This window comes from Oreochromis niloticus, linkage group LG16 (assembly GCF_001858045.2).
Source record: "Oreochromis niloticus isolate F11D_XX linkage group LG16, O_niloticus_UMD_NMBU, whole genome shotgun sequence".
In the NCBI taxonomy this organism is placed as follows: Eukaryota; Metazoa; Chordata; class Actinopteri; order Cichliformes; family Cichlidae; genus Oreochromis; species Oreochromis niloticus.
The window spans coordinates 3,791,733-3,809,756 of NC_031987.2; the positions used below are offsets into that span (position 1 = coordinate 3,791,733).

Here is an 18,024-nt window from a genome sequence, read left to right on the forward strand (position 1 = left end):
GAACTAGCTTGTTAGCTCGATGGCTTTTGGTTTGGTTCCAGGTTTTAATGAGGCATGCTGATGAATGCCAATGAGCGTACAGTGTAAATGTAGTGTGTTGACATACCATTTGACCCCTTTTTGAGATGTCCATCTTAGTGGGTGTTCGGTTATATTACACTGCACAGTGTAGATCTTTTTCAGCGTCATTGTTGTGGTTAATTATGGAATAATTAAATTAATAATAGCACAGGTTGGCTAGTTAGTAAAGCAGCTACACTCATACTGAACTCTACATCCCTGGAACTGTCTCTTACGTTTAGATGAACAGCTTCAGAATGACTTGGGGAAAACACAAAACTTAAAAAAAGGTTCCCATTGAGTTTATTTTTAGAGCTTTGTGCTTTGTAGTGTTCTGTGAGTGCACGCATGAACCAACAGATGGGTTCACCACAGTAGCCTGGATTTTGTCCCTGTAAAACTGTTTAAGAGGTTGTTTTTGTCAATGATCGTGTTTCTCTGTCAAACCACGGCAAAGGCCACCAGGAGTTCGGCTGTTATTTGAGTTTGGAATGCCTTTAAATTAAACCGCAAAGTACTGGCTGCCTAACCACAGCCTCTTTCCCCTTGTCCATTCAGTATGTGCTGCAAATGCCAAGAAATAGAGAGAGAGAGGGAGAGCGGAGGTTGAAGTCTCTGCTGTGGAACAACATGTGCCTCTGCGGAGCGTGCACGCAGTCTCTTCTGGCCTGTCTGCAGCTCTTTCCACAGTTGCTGTAAACAGAAAACACTGAAGGAAGCGGACTGACTGGTCTCCCGTTCAAAAAAACAAAACAAACAAAACAAACAGAAAACAGTCACGCAGCCGGGCCTGTCGTGGTGAAACTTGGCCAGCTGGAGTTATGCTTGGCTTGTACACAGAAGCATGAATGAAATTGCGTCTGGAGTATATTTACGTTCATCGTCTTTCTCGTCCAGGCCCCACTTTTCTGCTTTGTTGTTTGTCAGCATGTCATTACCTGCCTGGTAATATTCCATCCATCCATCTATTCATTCACTCATCCATCCATCCATCCATCCACTCATTTATCCATCCATCTATTCATTCACTCATCCATCCATCCACCCATCCATCCACTCATCCATCCTTCCATCTATTCATTCACTCATCCATCCATCCATCCACTCATCCACCCATCCATCAATCCATCCATCCACTCATCCATCCATCCATCATCCATACATCCATCCACTCATCCATCCACTCATTCATCCATCCATCCACTCATTCATGCATCTATCGATCTATCCATTCGCTCCTTTATCCAATCATCCACTCATCCATCCATCCACTCATCCATCCATCCACCCATCCATCCACTCATTTATCCATCCACTCATTTATCCATCCATCCACTCATCCATCCACTCATCCATCCATCCACCCATCCATCCACTCATTTATCCATCCACTCATTTATCCATCCATCCACTCATCCATCCACACATTCATCCACTCATCCATCCATCCACCCATCCATCAATCCATCCATCAATCCATCCGTCTACTCATCTATCCATCCATCATCCATACATACATCCACTCATCTATCCACTCATTCATCCATCCATCCACTCATCCATCCATCCACTCATTTATCCATCCATCCACTCATTCATCCATCCATCCACTCATCCATCCATCCATCCATCCATCCATCCACTCATCCATCCATCCATCCACTCATTCATCCATCCATCCACTCATCCATCCACGCATTCATCCACCCATCCACTTATTCATCCATCCATCCATCCATCCACTCATCCATCCATGCATCCACTCATCCATCCATCCATCCACTCATTCATCCATCCATCCATCCATCCATCCATATTATTAACCCTCTTTTTTGTACCCGAGGTCATGGAGAGGCGAGCTGCCTTCCTGCTTTGACACTGCAAACCACCGCTGCCCAAAAATGATAAATCAGTTTTAAGCTTTTATATTGAGCCGTGACACAAGAGTCTCACCTGCTGTAATCAGCCTGCCATGTTAAAAGAGCTTACTTTGGGATTACATTTTCATTTTATGTTTTATGCGGGAGAGTTTCTCGTCTCCTCACCTTTTCTCTCTCCCTCTGGCGTCCTTTGCTTTATGTACTCACTCACTGGGTTTTCTCTGTATCCATTGTTTTTTCCGTCCGCCCTCCTTCACCTGTTATGTGTATATTTCTCTCCATTTTTGTTTAGTTATTTTTAGTTTGGTAGACATCATAGAGCATTAATATACCAAAATAAAAGCTTAATTGCGATGTCTTTTTTTAATCGTTGTCTGCGATGACCCAGCACTCATAGAGCAGTGTAGATCATGTAGCATTGTTTCAGATGAAGCCTTTCAGTTGGCCTTTACTAGTAGCTGATATTAGCCATTCACAGATATATTGGATAGAGTGATGTCAAAGATTTGCTGGGGTTTTTTTTTTAACAGAACAAATAACCTAAATTGTTTACAACGCTCTCAGCACTCTGCATGGTATCAGCCTCACACATCCTGTACCATTTGGACTCTAATATCACATTGTACCTCCCATCATTACACATTACATATCACATTTTATCATTACATATATCACATTACATTGTTTCTTATCATTTTTGCCTTTGCCGTCATATACTTTATGTTAACTGGACTCTTCATTAAGTGCACCTCCCTTGTACTGGCTCAGGCCCCCTTTTGCAGTCAGAACTGGATTCATTCTCTGTGGCATAGAGTCAAAAAGGTGCAGGTCAAATTCCTCAGATTTTTTTCCACATTGTCATGACCGTATCACACAGCTGCTGCAGATTTGTTGGCTGCACACCCACGATGTGGCTCTCTCATTCCACCGCATATCAAAGGTGCTCTTTTTGCCCGAGATCTGGTGACTGTGGAGGACATTTGAATACAGTGAACTCCTGTCATGTTCAAGAAAACAGCTTGAGATGATTTGAGCTTTGTGACATGTGACATCCGGCTGGAAGCATCCATCGGGGGGGGGGATCTTGTTATAAAGGAATGAACATGCTCAGCAACAACACTCAGGTAGGCTGTGGCATGTAAATGATGTTTAGTTGATAATAAGAGGACCAGCAGCACCCTGAACTGTTGACACAAGGCAGGATGGATCTGTGCTTTTTTGTTGTAGCAGAGATCGAGACTCATCAGACCAAGCAGGGTTTTTTGTCATCTTTTGATAAGTTTCCTGTTCATAGCTGGGGGTGTGGTCTTCTGCTGCTGTAGGCCATCAGCCTAAAGGGTTAGAGATGCTCTTCTGCATACTTATTGTAATGAGTGGTTATTTTAGCTACAGTTGTCTTCTTATCTGCTTGAAACAGTCTGAAAATTTTCCTCATCAGGACGTCTTGACCGTGTCTACGTACCGAAATGCCTAAGTTGTTGGTGTGTAATTGGCTGATTAGATATTTGCATTAATAAGCACCTGTACACATGCATACCAAAGAAAATGAAAGCTGTTAATAGAAAATATTAACATATTGACGGGGGGAAATGTGGTGATTGTTTATTAACGTTCCAGTTAATAAACAATCACACAAGGTAGTTATTAATTATTCAAAAAAACTGACAACAGCGTCAAGAACACACATGCCGTTCCACATTTATCTGTAGCCATTAGCAGCCAATTTAATGGCTGACAGATTTAGCAGGTTGTCTGGAGCATTGACGTGATCAGGCTTTATTGTGCTTGGCTTATTTATCCCTTTATAATAGCATAGAGAATGAATAATGGTAACAGGATCTGCCTTATCTGATTACCCACTCAGACGTTTTCATGCAGTCAGTCTTTACATTTTTACATCGGCGTGTGAGATCAGCGGGTTTAAGCTTTGTAGATTATTTGGTTTCACCAGTATGATTTTTCTCCTCCAGCAGTTTAAGAAACGTATTAAAAAACCACGCAGCTGACCACTTACCGTTCCTGCAGTCTAAGATAAGTGATCTGTGTACCAATTACAGAGATCACATTTCCTTATAAGGGCATAGTTTTTGCCAAATAAAATATCAGGAAGCCTTGAAACAGTCCAGCGACTGACAAAATTGTGTTTTTTAGCTAAATGAATGGGATCAGGCACCCAAGCCCGTGTTCCATCCAAAGACTGGCTCTAGGTAACCATCCAGGAATTTTTTGGAACAATGTGGGGAAAGATGAGCTGATGTGGAAACGGCTAATTTGAGAGAATGAGTCCAGCATGTGCATATTTTCTTGTTGTCTGCCACTAACTTGGTTGCACTGTCTCTAAAAGAGCTTTGGCAGACACTTCTTGGTCAGCGCCGTCGTTTAGTAAAGTATTCTCTGTCTCTCCTGCAGATTTTTCCGGTCACAGACTGCACGGCAGCCAGAGGTAAGTGTTTTTGCCGTTTCCCTTCCTTCCTTTCTTTGTCTGTGTCTGTACCCAGTATAGACTTGTATTACATTTGTCAACAAAGCTAACATAACTTTGCGCTCCCATCATAAGTGTTGCTCGATTTCTGTGGCTTAAAAAAAGTGGTTTGGGCCCAGCAAATCTGCAATTATGAGAGATGGCCACTAGAGGGAGGCAGAGTACTTCTTTCTCAGTTCTCACCCTCTCAAGTGGTGAGCTTGCTCGTTATAGGGGAATACAAAAAACATAAATCTTAAAGAAGGAGACAGGTGGGTATGATGACAAGTGACAGATGATTTTAAAATTGCAGTTGTAGCTTTTCTATATGAGCTTATTTTAATGTCATATGTTTGAGTGTGTTATGTGTGTTTGAGTGTGTGAGAGAAACGGGGGGATTTACTGGGGATGCATTGAGCCGACACTCTTACTTCCACTGCAGAGGGAGTATAGTTAAACATTGACTCTTATTACAGTCACACAGCACAGAAAGCTACGGTATGATGAACTGGTAAGCGGGTGGAGGAAGTCGGTGGATGACTTTGGCGTCGCTTGTAGGATGTGTCAGTTACTTTGAGCTGGGATTACACAGGTAGAGAGTTTGCCTCTGGTCTGTGTGTTAATTCTCATCCATATGAAAACACGAGTCTCTCTCCTCAGCTTGTCCCCTCCTCCTCTACTCCATCACCTCCCCTCTCTGACTACTGATAGGGCAGACATGGAGTCAACAGAGGAGAGAAGCAGCGAGGAGGAAAGGGAGGGAGGGATGGAGAGAGAGAGAGGGAGTTTGGATATGAGGGAAGGACTAAAGTAGAAACAAAGAAACGCTGCAGGTGTGTGGAGTTCTTCATGTCATTAGCTCGAAAACAGCGGTGCGCGGCTTGTGAAGCGGACGAGGGTGAAGGTTGAAGGGCAGGTAGACCACGTGTGTGAGTTCACAGCTCAAGTTTAATTTGCTCCAGTTTTAACGAAGCGCTCAGCCAGAGTTAGGCAGCTGTTTAGTGGAATTTCTAGCAGTGTGCACCAAGTCATGGCCCTTCTCACCAACGGCGCACAGAGTCTGGGCTCCTATTACTGCCTGATCCGGCGCAGGTTCAAGAGGAGGCGCAAGAAACGCTCCGAACGCAAAGGTAACCCACAGAGTGGAAGTTCCCAGACTGAGACTGATGCTGAGCTGGCTTATGTAGATCAGCAGGAAGAGAAAAAGTGTTCACTTGAAGTAATAAATCATTTACTCTCACTTTTCTGTCATATTTTAAATTAGTAACATCACCAGAGTGCTGTGAAATCCCTTCTTCTTTCTCGGTTGCAAACAGTCAGGGTGCAGAATGTAGTTTTTCTTTGTTTCTGTTTCCGTGCATGTGTGTTTAGTTTAAGCTTAAACTGTTTCTCTGGAGTTGAATTTTTAAAATCAAGCACGCCTTATTAACTCACGCGCTCCGACGAAACACGATGCTTGATTAGATTTAAAATGTGTTTTTAGAGCGGTGACTGTTTCTCTCATTTTTGTGTTATATCACAAACCAAACCTTTACATTTCTTTAAATATTTATGCACTCTATGCTTGCACAAAGTATTAGTCAGCATGGAAGAAATTTGGTCTATTGATAATTCCCAAGTATACCTGAACAGTAAAATCAGTCCCGCTCCCAGAAACACGATTCAGATTCTTCTTTTGCTTTTTATTATTTTCAGTGTTTACCTTTTTATGAACAGACAGGAGAGAGCAGCATTTATAGAGAGCAAGCGCATTAGAAATCGGTCTTCTGCTGTTTCATAATGTGACTGTCCTCTTGTTTGTTATTATTCCTTCTTTTTTTTCTTTTTCTTAGAGTAATCTGAATCTGAAATTGGAGTTTGTCCTCCCTGCGTAGTTTACGGAACATTTCTGAGGAATTATTTAAATGCATTTGAAGCAGATAGGCGGCTTCTTCCCTGCCCTGTATCTCATCCTCCCCCTCTCCCTCTCTCTGGGCGAGACAGGTCCGCGTCTCTGTGTAATTGAAGTCGAGTGACGGGAGCCCCGGAGGCTCCGAAGCTTTTCTCTCCTGAGTTTGCTGCTCTGCTCTGGGGATTAGCCTAACAGCAAAGGTAGTAATTACTTAGGTGGCCACAGCTCACTGGCGGTATTAGCCGTGTCTCAGCCACTTGCTTTGACACCCACCGCCCTTCGCACCCCCGCCCCGCTCCCCTCACCGAGTCAAGTCCATTCATCCAAAGTAAATCCACCACTGCTGATGCTGCATTTTTAGCCTCCGATTTGCACACTCGGGCCCCGCTCGCGCAGAGTGACTCCGTCCATCAGTATTACACAGGTCTGTTTCCCGCCTTTTGCACTCCCTTATCACCACGGAAATGAAAGTGGGACTTTTTTTTCACCAGACTGAGGAAAGCGACGACTAAGCAGGACTTTGGGCCAGTGTTGCCCTGCTCGCTCGTAGTCAGCTCTAATGCCCTGAACTGGAAGCCTTTCGATAAGTTGCTTAGTTCTTGAGTTCCTCAGAGTGTCCCACGGGTTAGCGGCTAATGCTAGCCAAGATGAGCTCATAGGCTCAGTGGCGACAATCATCTGACAGCGAGTCAAGCAAACCTCTCCGCTCGGTTTCCCCGACAGCGAGTGCCGAATCGTCGGAGCACCTCCATGAAGTGGAGCATCCGTTTTAGGTAGATCATTGTCTTCCACACCAAGGCTTCCTTCTGTCAATGCAAGCACCGATTAGGGTCAGCCGTATGAGTATCCACGTGTCTGTGACACTAATCGACACTGACACTCCAGCTCTGAAGGAAATATCACATCTAAATCACCAGTTTTGGTAAAAATGCATTTTTTATTTGGAGAAAAAGTGTAACAGGAGACTATAGTTAAACATTCATTTCAGCAGCAGTTTAAAACGTGCCCCCACCACACCTACGTGCACTGACCGCTCAGCTGTCATTATACGGTTCATGTATACAGTTTGTGTCTACTTCTTGTGCGGCGGTTTTTTACACCCTCAAACCTTTTCACCGCAGACGTTTGGACTCGTCACACAGGAACTTGATGGCGTTTGACCTTAACGCTGGCTCTGCTCCACTATCTACATCAGCCAGGTTTGTTATTTATCTGTAAAAAATGTAAAAAAACGCCCTACTGAGGAGGTCTTATACAAGTCCTCACAGTTTATGACTGATACAGTTTCCACTGTAAGTGGGTAGACTGTAGGGATTTACATGAGCTCTCTGGACTCAGCCACATAATAAGATGGATAAACTTGTAATTTTCCCCCCACAAGTGCAGCAAAGCTCATTGAAGACTGAAGTAAAGTGTTTATCATACAAAGTCTGCACACACTGAGAAAAGTCTTTTTAGTCTAAATTACAGAAAACCCCTTCATGGTTGTCTATTGTTACCTCTCTTAATGATCCGCCTGTAGCTCGGTTTCAAACGTACGTTCTGCTTCTGTCGCTCTAAAGGTTCGACTTGCATTCAGCACACGGTGCTATCTATACTTTTTTTGTTGAGAAGAAAAGAAATTGAATTTAATTTGTGCTCTAATGACGCCCGGTGTCGTTTTCTACTGTGATTTTTAGACAGTATTGCATAAAACACAATAATATTACAGTGTAATAAGCAAGGTCTGCATCTGGTTTACATTTATTGTGTGACGTGAACGCTGCATTGGTGCATCTGGTGAAATATGTGTGGTCGCAGGTTTGTAACACAGCACCTAGTTGAGATTAAGCTCTCTAAGAACTGCTTTGCTATGGGGTCAGGAATAAGTTTAGTCTGATTCTAAACTGATTTAATGAAAAGCTTAAAATAATATGCAGAACTTTGTGTTTTCAGATCTTTATCCTGCACAAAAATGATAAAAACAGTAGATCAGTATCGCAGTATCACCACCTACTGCCACTTTAATAGAAACAGTTTTTTGACAACATCAACTAAATGGGGAAGCTCTCTTTAAGATAAAACAAACATAGACAGTCGGTGTTCAGGATGTTAGCAGCTGTTCTTTATCTACAGTCATTTTATTCTTATTTTTTATTTTCAATAAATGTGTCGACGCTGTCAGGAAACTTTACAGGTGAGAAGCTGAGATGAAATGAAGGCTCAGTTTGGATGTGGGTGTGATCCAGACTATAGGTAATAAGTCAGTAATGAGCCCGGAGTGCTGGTGGGTGTGAATTACAGGCATTTCAGCTGATTCTGGTAATTCTGCAGCGAGAGGACTTTAATGAATGTTAACAGACACACCTGTGATTTTCCCACAGTCGCAACTCAAAATGTCTGCGGTGGAAATAAATCTGCAGAAAGCATTAACTGCTTAGGGTTTGTTCTTTATATCGTATTGATGTGTTGTATTTCTTGGTTATTTTTCATGCAAACAGCAGCTGCAGGTACACCGTAGGGCTCATATTTACTTATGGCATTACCACTCACCATGTAAATGTGCCTTTGCTTTGTAAGTGAATACAGTGAACAGTGACTTTCAAAATGCTGAACTTAAGCATATCTTCCAAGTGATAAGTTCTTCAATGCATCTCTCATAAATGTGCCAAGCCATGACACTCGCAGACGATGCTTTCCAATGGGCCGTATATGAAATATGGAAAATGGGGAACCGAGGCCTTTTCTGCCGTGCCAGCAAAATCTCCAAAATGAGCTTTTGCAACTTGAATAGGGGGGCAGAGGGGGGGATCTGCACCGCCTGACGCCTGCTATCCATCGCAGTGGAAGAGACTTTGCCTGCAACGCGACTCGTTTCCTCTTAGATAACCTTACGTCCTCTGCACGAAGACATTCTTCTCCTGCTTTTTATACCGTCATTTACCGCCGTCATCTCTTTATTTTCACACTAGTTGTTTTAAAATTAGTAACTCTCACTGCCATTTATAAAAGTCACTATCCAAATACTAAGCATGCGTTCTTAATGATTTCCTTTTAGATTCATCTAAGCTGCATATGCACACAAAAGAATTGATTTACAGCCTGCAAAAAACCTCTGACAAACTGGTTAACATTTGACAACGGTGGCAGAGGAATTCAGATAGGAAACACAGTCGCATCCATTTACCTAACAATAAAAAAAACTGTTGATTATGAGCGGTGCCTCATTTAGCGCCACAAACACAGCAGCACTCTGTCACGATAAGAAATGAGTTGTGTCTGCCTGTCTCAGTGTAATTAGCTTTGATTAGCATGCTACTAATGACTGTAGCGGAATGACATTGTAGTGAGCCTGCACAAGACGCCGAGGTGTGTTTAACAGGCGCAGAGACACTTGACAGCCCCAGAGATGTATGCACGGATTTGTGTCGGCTCCCTTCATCACCTTCCAGAAAAACTCCATTAGTATAGATCCAGCTTCGCCTTTCATTTAAATGATATGGATAGTGAAATGTTGCTTTTGCAGCTGGTTATTCTGCTGCTTCCATGTCATAGGTGTAGAGGAATTTCTTTTGAGGTAATGGAACAAGACGTAGTGATGAAAATGCGATTTTGCCAACAAATGTGTTATATGGAAATCTTTGCCAGCAATAGCGCGCTGTGCTTAATTTTAAACATTAGATTTGTACCACATGTAGCGCTCCATTGCAGTTCATATTGCTTTTTGTAAAGGCCCTTGGACTGTACATCTGTCCTCCCACCTCTCTCATCCTCTTAGGGATGTATAAACACGTTCTCCCTCCCTCTGTCAGCTGTCAGGACCTTTTTCATTCAGCAGAGGTTTACAACCTTGTCCCCTCCCGAGTGTCCGTCAGTGCTACCTCCCTGCTTGACCATACCGAGCGTGCGGTGTAAAAATTCAACTGCTAGATGACAGGAGAAATCTGCATTTATTTCCAGACCTCCTCGTCCTCATATAAACACACAAACACATTCACCGCTCTCTCCAGGATCCCCCATTGCACCTAACCCGGCCTTGAATGTGACAAACGGTGTTAGGTTTGAACGCCCTGGGCGTCCAGGCGAGGAGAGCAGAAGGACAGAGGAGAGGCTTGTGCGAGGGGGTGAGATGGAGAGGCTGGAGCAGGGAAAACAAGTGATAAATTTCAGAAGTAAACAGCTGCAAAGAAAAAGGAACCACCGGTGGGTTCTTACTCCTCTGTAAGATGTTCTTGAACTCCTGTTAAAACTTTTCTCGCCTTAGTTGTTGGTTTTTGTCGAGCTTTGTCCGCAGAAACTTTTTAAATCATTTTAGCCGTTTCGGCAGTCGTTTAATTCTCATCTATGTTATCAACACTTTCTCAGCTGATGTCAGTGTAGAAACTCTGACATACAGCAGATAGACACGGGCGTTTGTGTCTGCGTGTGAGTCCCCCCCTACCTGTGTGCTCTGCTGGGTGCTTGAGCATTGAGCACAGCAGTGGTGGTCCTGTGTGCCGGGCATGCTCACACGCCCACGCCTTCGCACACTTCCAGACACACTCAAACATACACTCCTTTCCCCACAGGCGCTCGGTACCTATGCTGTGTCATAAATCAGAGCTGTCAAATAGATTTTACAGCTCCTAGTGAAAAGAGGAGAGGCAGCCACCCAACAACCTTGAAAAGATGGAAGAAAGCAAAAGTAGAGAAGTTTTATTAATATGAAACCTGATACCTGGACCTAAGGAATCTATAAAAGACTGACAGGACAGTTTTTCACCCAGTGCACATACGAAGCAAACTGAAAGTTTCTTGGTGGTGTGAGCATGATGTGTTACCGCGTTGACCACTCCATCTATAAAAGCACTGTGTGCAATGAGTCCATATGATGGTATTTACGGTTATTGTGTCTTTGGCGGACTTTGGCTTCCAGAGTTGCTGCCAAAAAAGTTGTTTAGAGCTGGCGACCAGCCCGATGGGGACGGGTGGGGTGGGGGGATTTAATGCTGCGCTTGGGTAACGTACCCACCATACCACGGCCTCGAAGAGTGACGGGGCTGCGTCGATGCAGCTTCCACCACTTTTGCTTTCACTGTGATGCTGCTTAGAAGAGAGGGGCACACTGCAGAGTTCACTGTGAGAAAGTAAATTATGGTAAATCTTTAAATATAACATGGAGAGTGCTGGCGATGATAATCATCGATCATAAGCAGATACAGGTTTAGAGGGCAGACAACCACAGAGTAGTCCCAGACTGATTGGGGAGTGGTTGCTGAAGGATGCTGGCGATCGCAAAAAGGGGTACGGTGCTGCCCCAAAAAACTTGTCTGCAGTTTGCTTTGAAGACGCCAACTTGTCTGCAGACATCAACAACCAAAACAGTCACAAGGAGGTTTTTGGTCCAGCACCATAGACATCTCTTCCCTTACCGACAGCCAGCAACCACCAACAATCACTCAGCAACCAGTCAGGGTGGTTGTCAGCGGGTCACTGAGCGATGTGAGTGAAGCCTTAGCTGAACAGCTAAAGGTAAACAGTCCCATCTCAACATGATGTTATTTTATTATTATCCTGTTAGGTGGGTGTGTAAAGATTCACTCAGACACATTAAAAATCAAAACTCATGTGGGAACTAAGATCAGTAATTTAAGTTTTTTGAAAGAAAAAAAAAACACATACAGTGATAGTAGTTAGTGACCATCCTTCTGACCCGTGCTGTGAAATGTCAGGATGTAACTGAGGAAATAATTACGGAATCAACTGATGTTGAATTTTGATGGTTTACTGTAGCTTTAGAAAAAGACTGGGCCCTGTAAAATACTTAAAAGCAGTCTTGGTAATGGAATAATAACCACCAAAAATCATGAGTAATTCATCGGGGAGCTGCTAATTCATACAGTAATGATCAGTGTAATAATAGTAATAACAAAACATGCCGGGGCAAAGATTTGTTGCGCTAATGATCTGAAGGAGCCGTAGGTTAATTTTGCCATGCTGTTTATTATGAGACCAAAGCAGTTTTATGATCCTGTAACCTCGGAGTTGTGTACTCGTGTTGTGTCAGTTGTTCCAGACAGCATTACTCATTCTTTAAGTGGGTATTTGATTCTTGTCTAAAAACTGAGCAGGAAACATGAAGCCCATTTTTACTATCCTCATCCAGGTGCATAAATTCCCCGATCGGTGGAGGCTCAGAGGACGTCAGTGTCCAAATGACTGCCTCTTAATATGCAGAGCAGAGGAAAACATGTACATCCAGCAGCAGGGCTCGGGAGGCAAATCACTTCTGGCAGCCTAATTCACTGGTCATTAGAACGGCCAAATTGAATAATGGACTCTGAAGTAAGGTGTGCATGTATGTGTGTTCATGTCCAAGTCTGTCTGATAAGGCAGGCAGGGCCATGTTGGGTGACCGTACTCTTGCGGCCCCTATACCTTGGCCCATCAGTTTCAATCAGGCGGCATGACAGGCACTCCTCTTTCTCCCGCGACCCCTCTCCATTAGGCCACCGGCGCCCACACGTGTACTCCATTACGCTGCATTACCTGGTCAGTGCCTGGAGACATCACCTCAGGAAGCGGGAGAGGCTCCGGGCTGTACGGAAAAGAGAACCGATCCTATTTCTATTAAGATTCCTCCTCATTCACTCTTCCTTGAGGTAATCACTAGCCTGCCAAAGTCTTATTCGGGAAAGTAATGGGATTGTGGGATGGCGACAGTAGCACTCACTTATCTAACTGCATACTTGGACAGTTAACAACGATCCCTGCTTTCCTCCTCCTGTCCCTCTCTAAATTTATTTTGTAAGTCTCATTTCTGCATCTATTCGTGGAAATGTTTTCAACCTCATGAACCTGTTTACTATAATATATGAGATTAGATCTGGTAGGTAGTTAACATGCAACATGCATCATCAAATTCAAGATATAAAGAAGTAAAAAGGAGTCAAAATTGTATAAGTTTGCTTTGGAATCTCCTCCTCATTTGAGCAGCTCCTTTTAGGGGTCGCCACAGTGAATCATCTGCTGCCATCTTGACCAATCACATGACCTCCCTCAGTACATCTATGAATCTTCCTACTCTGGTAGTTCCATGTTTAACAGTACATCCACCAGCTCTGCTCTGCACCCGTCTAAACCATCTCAGCCTCTTTTCTCCAACTTTGTCTCCAACCTGAGCAGTCTGTGCGACGCACTCGTTTCTAACCCCGTCCACTCTGGTCACTCTACCACCTCCACCTCCTGTGTTTCTGTTAATGCCACTATCTCCAACTCGTACGTTCTACCTGGTCTCGCTACGATCTTGTAAACTTTCTCATGTTTTAGAATATAGAAATATCACCACAAATCAGGAAAGATGTGGAAAACAGAGCAGTGCATTTTAATGCCACTAAGAGTAAAAACGAGCTATCTTCACTGTTTATCTACAAATCAGAAAGCCTATAAAAATGTGTTTTGAATAATTTTCTAATTCTGTGACCTGCTTTTCACATTTAACTTAAAGGTCTCAGATTTGCTGCGAGCACCTTATACCACATGATGGTGAGTTGGGTCGGCCTGATGTGGCTTGAAATGTGATTTCAGAATAACAGGAGAATCGGACACAAATGGAATGGATAGGCACGGTGGCGCTGCCTGGTGGGCCTATCAGTCAGTGTTAAGGCTGCTGAGAGGTTCTGTCTCGTAGGCAGGCTCTCCTGCACCGGCCATTTCCCATGGCCATTTGTCTCTGTCCACTTTCTTTCCCTATACTTGCCCCCCCTTTTTTTCTTTTCATCTCTTCCTCCCCCTCGTCTTCGATTGCTCATTTTGGACTCTCAGTCTTGTTCGATCTGCTATTTTTTCTGGTTCTCTGCATTTTCCACACCACCACCACAACACTCTTGTTTTCCTTTGTTCCAAGTATTCCCCCCGGCAAACAAGTTGCTTTAGCAATCAAAACTAGTAACTGGAGTAGACCTGATGATGTTTCATATTTACGTCTATCACAGTAGTCCACCGAACACCTGATTGTAAGTAAGGATTTGATCATTTTATATATCCACGTACCATTTTTTTTTACACATATTTCTTTTGCAGCCCTCTAGAAATGTTTTTATCTGTTTGAGTTAAAAAGAAAAGATTAAACAAATCTGTTGGTTATTTACAGATTTTGCAGTTACTACACTTTCATCCATCAATTCAACAAAACATATTATTGCTGTATCAACTTATGAAGCTGATTATTATTGCTAAAACACTTGTCAGTCATTTCAGTGATTACTGTTTCAGCCTCTTTTCATTTTGGAGGATTACTGTTGCCCTTAATGATCAGCGGGGAAATTGACATCCCTCTAGCAGATGACTAGCGATAAAGCTAAATAATATGTTCGCTTACGTTTACTTTTCCTGTTCCTTTGATTACTTTGTATCAAAGCAACAGCAATACTTCACATATCAGATATGTTCTTAATTAAGATTTACCAAGATAGCTTTGAATTCCCATGATACTGTTATACCAGGCTGCAGCACAGTTCTCTAATCTTTCTGGCATTCGTTTTATTATGTGTCAAACTCAACACGGTGTGCCACCGCACAGCTGTAAACAGACTATATAAAGTCATTACAAGCAGATGTTTATTTCTGGTTTCCTTGGAGTTGGGAGCTGTTGGTGCCTATCTCAGCCTCCACTTTATCTTGTGCCAGTTCTGTGCTTTTACATCTGTGGTTTGAACAACTGTTTATGTCCTTATTTGTCATGTTAAACACAGTCGGAGAAAAAGAAAATCTATGACTAAATAAAAACCCTAAAGAGACGCTTTAGAGTTTAAGATGTACAACCCAACAATTAGCGAATTTCATAAACTCATATAACTTATGAACTCAAAAATCCCCATCAACAGTCATATGATTGCTGGTGTTTTGTTTGTTTTCTCTGGATTATTGTAGGGTCTTTACCTCAAGTATAAAGTGCCTTGAGGCAACTGTTGTTGTGATTTGGTGCAATATAAATAAGATTAGAAGAGGGAAAACATGGCGTCCTCCAGACTAAAGAACAGAGGGACCATCTGGCTACTTATCAACGCCCACTTAAAGCGCCCGAATTTTTGATAGTATGAGGGTGAATTAGTGCCTATGGGCCTGGCAGCTGGCACATCTGGAAAAGCACCATCGATGTTGAAATCTATATACAGGTTTTAGAGCAACATATGCCCCCAACCAGATGACATCTTCTTCACAGAAGTCCTCACATTTTTGCCAAGACAGTCTTAAACCGCATACTACACCTTTTACAACAGCATGGCTTATTGAGTGTGAGTCCTAAACTGGCCTACCTGCAGTCCAGACCAACTTTCACCAACTGAAAACATTTGGCCCATGAAATGAAAGATAGAACAAAGAAGCAGCTAGAATCCTCAATCACACATGAATGTCCAGGAGCTGCTCTCGTAGGTTCCCACATGTTTACAGACTGTCGTCAAAGGAAGCGTGGGTGGTACACAGCGGTAAACACGGTCCCGGTCCACTTTTTTGAGACATCAATTTCAAAATGACCTTGTTATTAGAGTTTGAACAAATATTAGATGTAGCCTACATTTTAATTTGTAACTTGTCTAAACATTGCACACATGAGGATGACTAAACCTAGGCTGAAATTTTAAACACGCAGGGAAAATCCTGCATCCGAAAACTTTGTGTAGTAATTTAGTCTTAGTGAATTATGCTTTCTTCTCATCTGGCTGCGGCTGTACGTGAGCGTCGATTTGCTGATCAAAAGATGTTTTTGTGGTTCTGTGTAACTGATGTCAGCGCTCTGCAATGAGTTGGCACCCAGAGGCTGAACAGTGGGTCCTTCTGGCCTTGATGGACACAGGAAACAAGCGCGGCCATTTAACCGCAGCCTTCTCTCTGGCCCAGCAGCCCTGCTCGCTGGTGCTGAGGGGAATCATAGCCGCTCACTCTGATGATTTATGACCACACCTGCAGCCAGCCTCAGAGCTTTGCATGCGTGTTTGTGTGTGTACAGTAAAGAAAAACAGAGAAAAAATGACTGTGTGTGTATGAAAGGCAAAAATCAAAAGGTATGTGTAGGTTTAAAGAAACAAAAGACTGAAACTGCATGGGCGACTTTGTTAAGTCAAGCAGAATGCTAAAATTTGAGGCGCTTTGTTTCTGGATTACAGCTTCTTATGCACGCGCTGTAGTGGAGAATAGATTACAGTGTGCTGCAAACAGAAGTCTGTGTGCAGGAATACCATTATCTCTCGCCTAGCCTTTTTGACTTGGCCTTTCTTTCAATCCTCTCACTCCTCCATGAACCTTCACTCTGACTGTATTCTGAAATGCAGTTCCTCATAAAATCCATCAAATAAAAAATTCATATTGATACTCTCTCCCTCTGTTTTCTCCACCTTTCTCCACTCCCACTATCAGCACTTCATAATGATAAATGACAGACTGTCAGATATTAAAGTCTGAAACACAATAAAAGGTTGATTCTCTCCCTTTTCACCTCTCATCTCTCCTATTGTAGTTTCATCAGTTTTTTTTTCTCTAAAACATTTTTGTAACATTTTGGAGAAAGAAAAGTCCATTATATTTGCACAGCAGGCATTCAGCTGAGCTTTTTTATTCACAGTGAGGTATTACCAGTGTAAAGATAATAACCTTATAAAACAGCAGGCTTCATGTTTAACATCCATTCTCTGATTTATAAAACATTAGCAGGAACTGTTTTCATCACAAAGTGAACGCTGGTGTGATTTAGCAAAGGTGCAGAATTTTCTTTGGCTCCACTTTCTCAAATGTGAACATTCGCTGCTTTTCTTTCATGTGAAATTAGATTTTAAAAACAAGGAAATGTTATATTTTGTTTTTACTGCTTTGCAACACTTTTTATCGACATTGGAAACAGCTTCAGTTGCAGCCGTACTGCCAGTTCAGTTCATGTCAAAGAGTAGAGACCGTCTTGTGATGGGATCGCACCAGCAGCAACGCCCGTCAATGAGATGATTTCTTACTCCTGAGTAAACAGTCATTACTGTGGGGCTCATGTGGTTGGTTCTGACTGTATTTTAGGAGGATTATCAGAAGATTTGCATGAAAATTTTGCTTGATTTTGGAGTATATGTGGTTTCAAGGATTTTTCTGTAAGGATTATTGAACATTCAATTCAGGTAAGGTAGACCCTACAATAATACATACAGAGAAAAACCCAACAGTCATATGACCCCTGTGAGCAAGCACTTTGGCGACAGTGGGAAGGAAAAACTCCCTTTTAACAGGAAGAAACCTCCGGCAGAACCAGGCTCAGGGAGGGGCGGGGCCATCTGCTGCGACTGGTTGGGGTGAGAGAAGGAAGACAGGATAAAGACATGCTGTGGAAGAGAGACAGAGATTAATAACAAGTATGATTCAATGTAGAGAGGTCTATTAACACATTGAGCCATCCATTCTCCTCCACTTATCCTTATCAGGGTTCCGGAGGGGTGGGGGGGTGGAGCCTATCCTATCCTATCCTAGGGTGAAAGTGGGGTACACCCACACATCCACCAATCTGACACAGGGCTAACACAGAACACTGCATGTCTCTGGACTGTACTGCCAACAGAAAGGCTCTGGCCCAGATGATGGAGTCAAACCCTTGCTGTGACCTTCTTGTTATGAAGCAACAGTGCTAACCACCACACCAACATGCCTAAATGAATATATATCAAATTGAATTTGACACTCACTTGATAGACAGACACCTGCAAAAATACTCACCGCCTTGGTGGTGGTTCAGACTACCC

At 43.0% G+C, this 18,024-nt stretch overlaps 1 protein-coding gene across 2 annotated transcripts in view; it reads left to right on the forward strand.

Moving 5' to 3' along the window:
- Positions 1 to 18,024, forward strand: part of adarb1b (adenosine deaminase RNA specific B1b) — a 122,307-nt gene that overhangs the window by 69,925 nt on the left and 34,358 nt on the right. The window contains exon 3 of one of the 2 annotated variants that reach the window (XM_005450432.4): positions 4,350 to 4,383. Coding sequence is in view for 1 of the 2 variants with exons in the window: in XM_003443238.5 (XP_003443286.1) it covers positions 5,432 to 5,531 (100 nt within the window). In the remaining variant the exon portion in view is untranslated. Of the gene's footprint in view, positions 1 to 4,349; positions 4,384 to 5,225; positions 5,532 to 18,024 lie in introns of those variants that run through there. The other variant, XM_003443238.5, reaches the window with a different exon arrangement.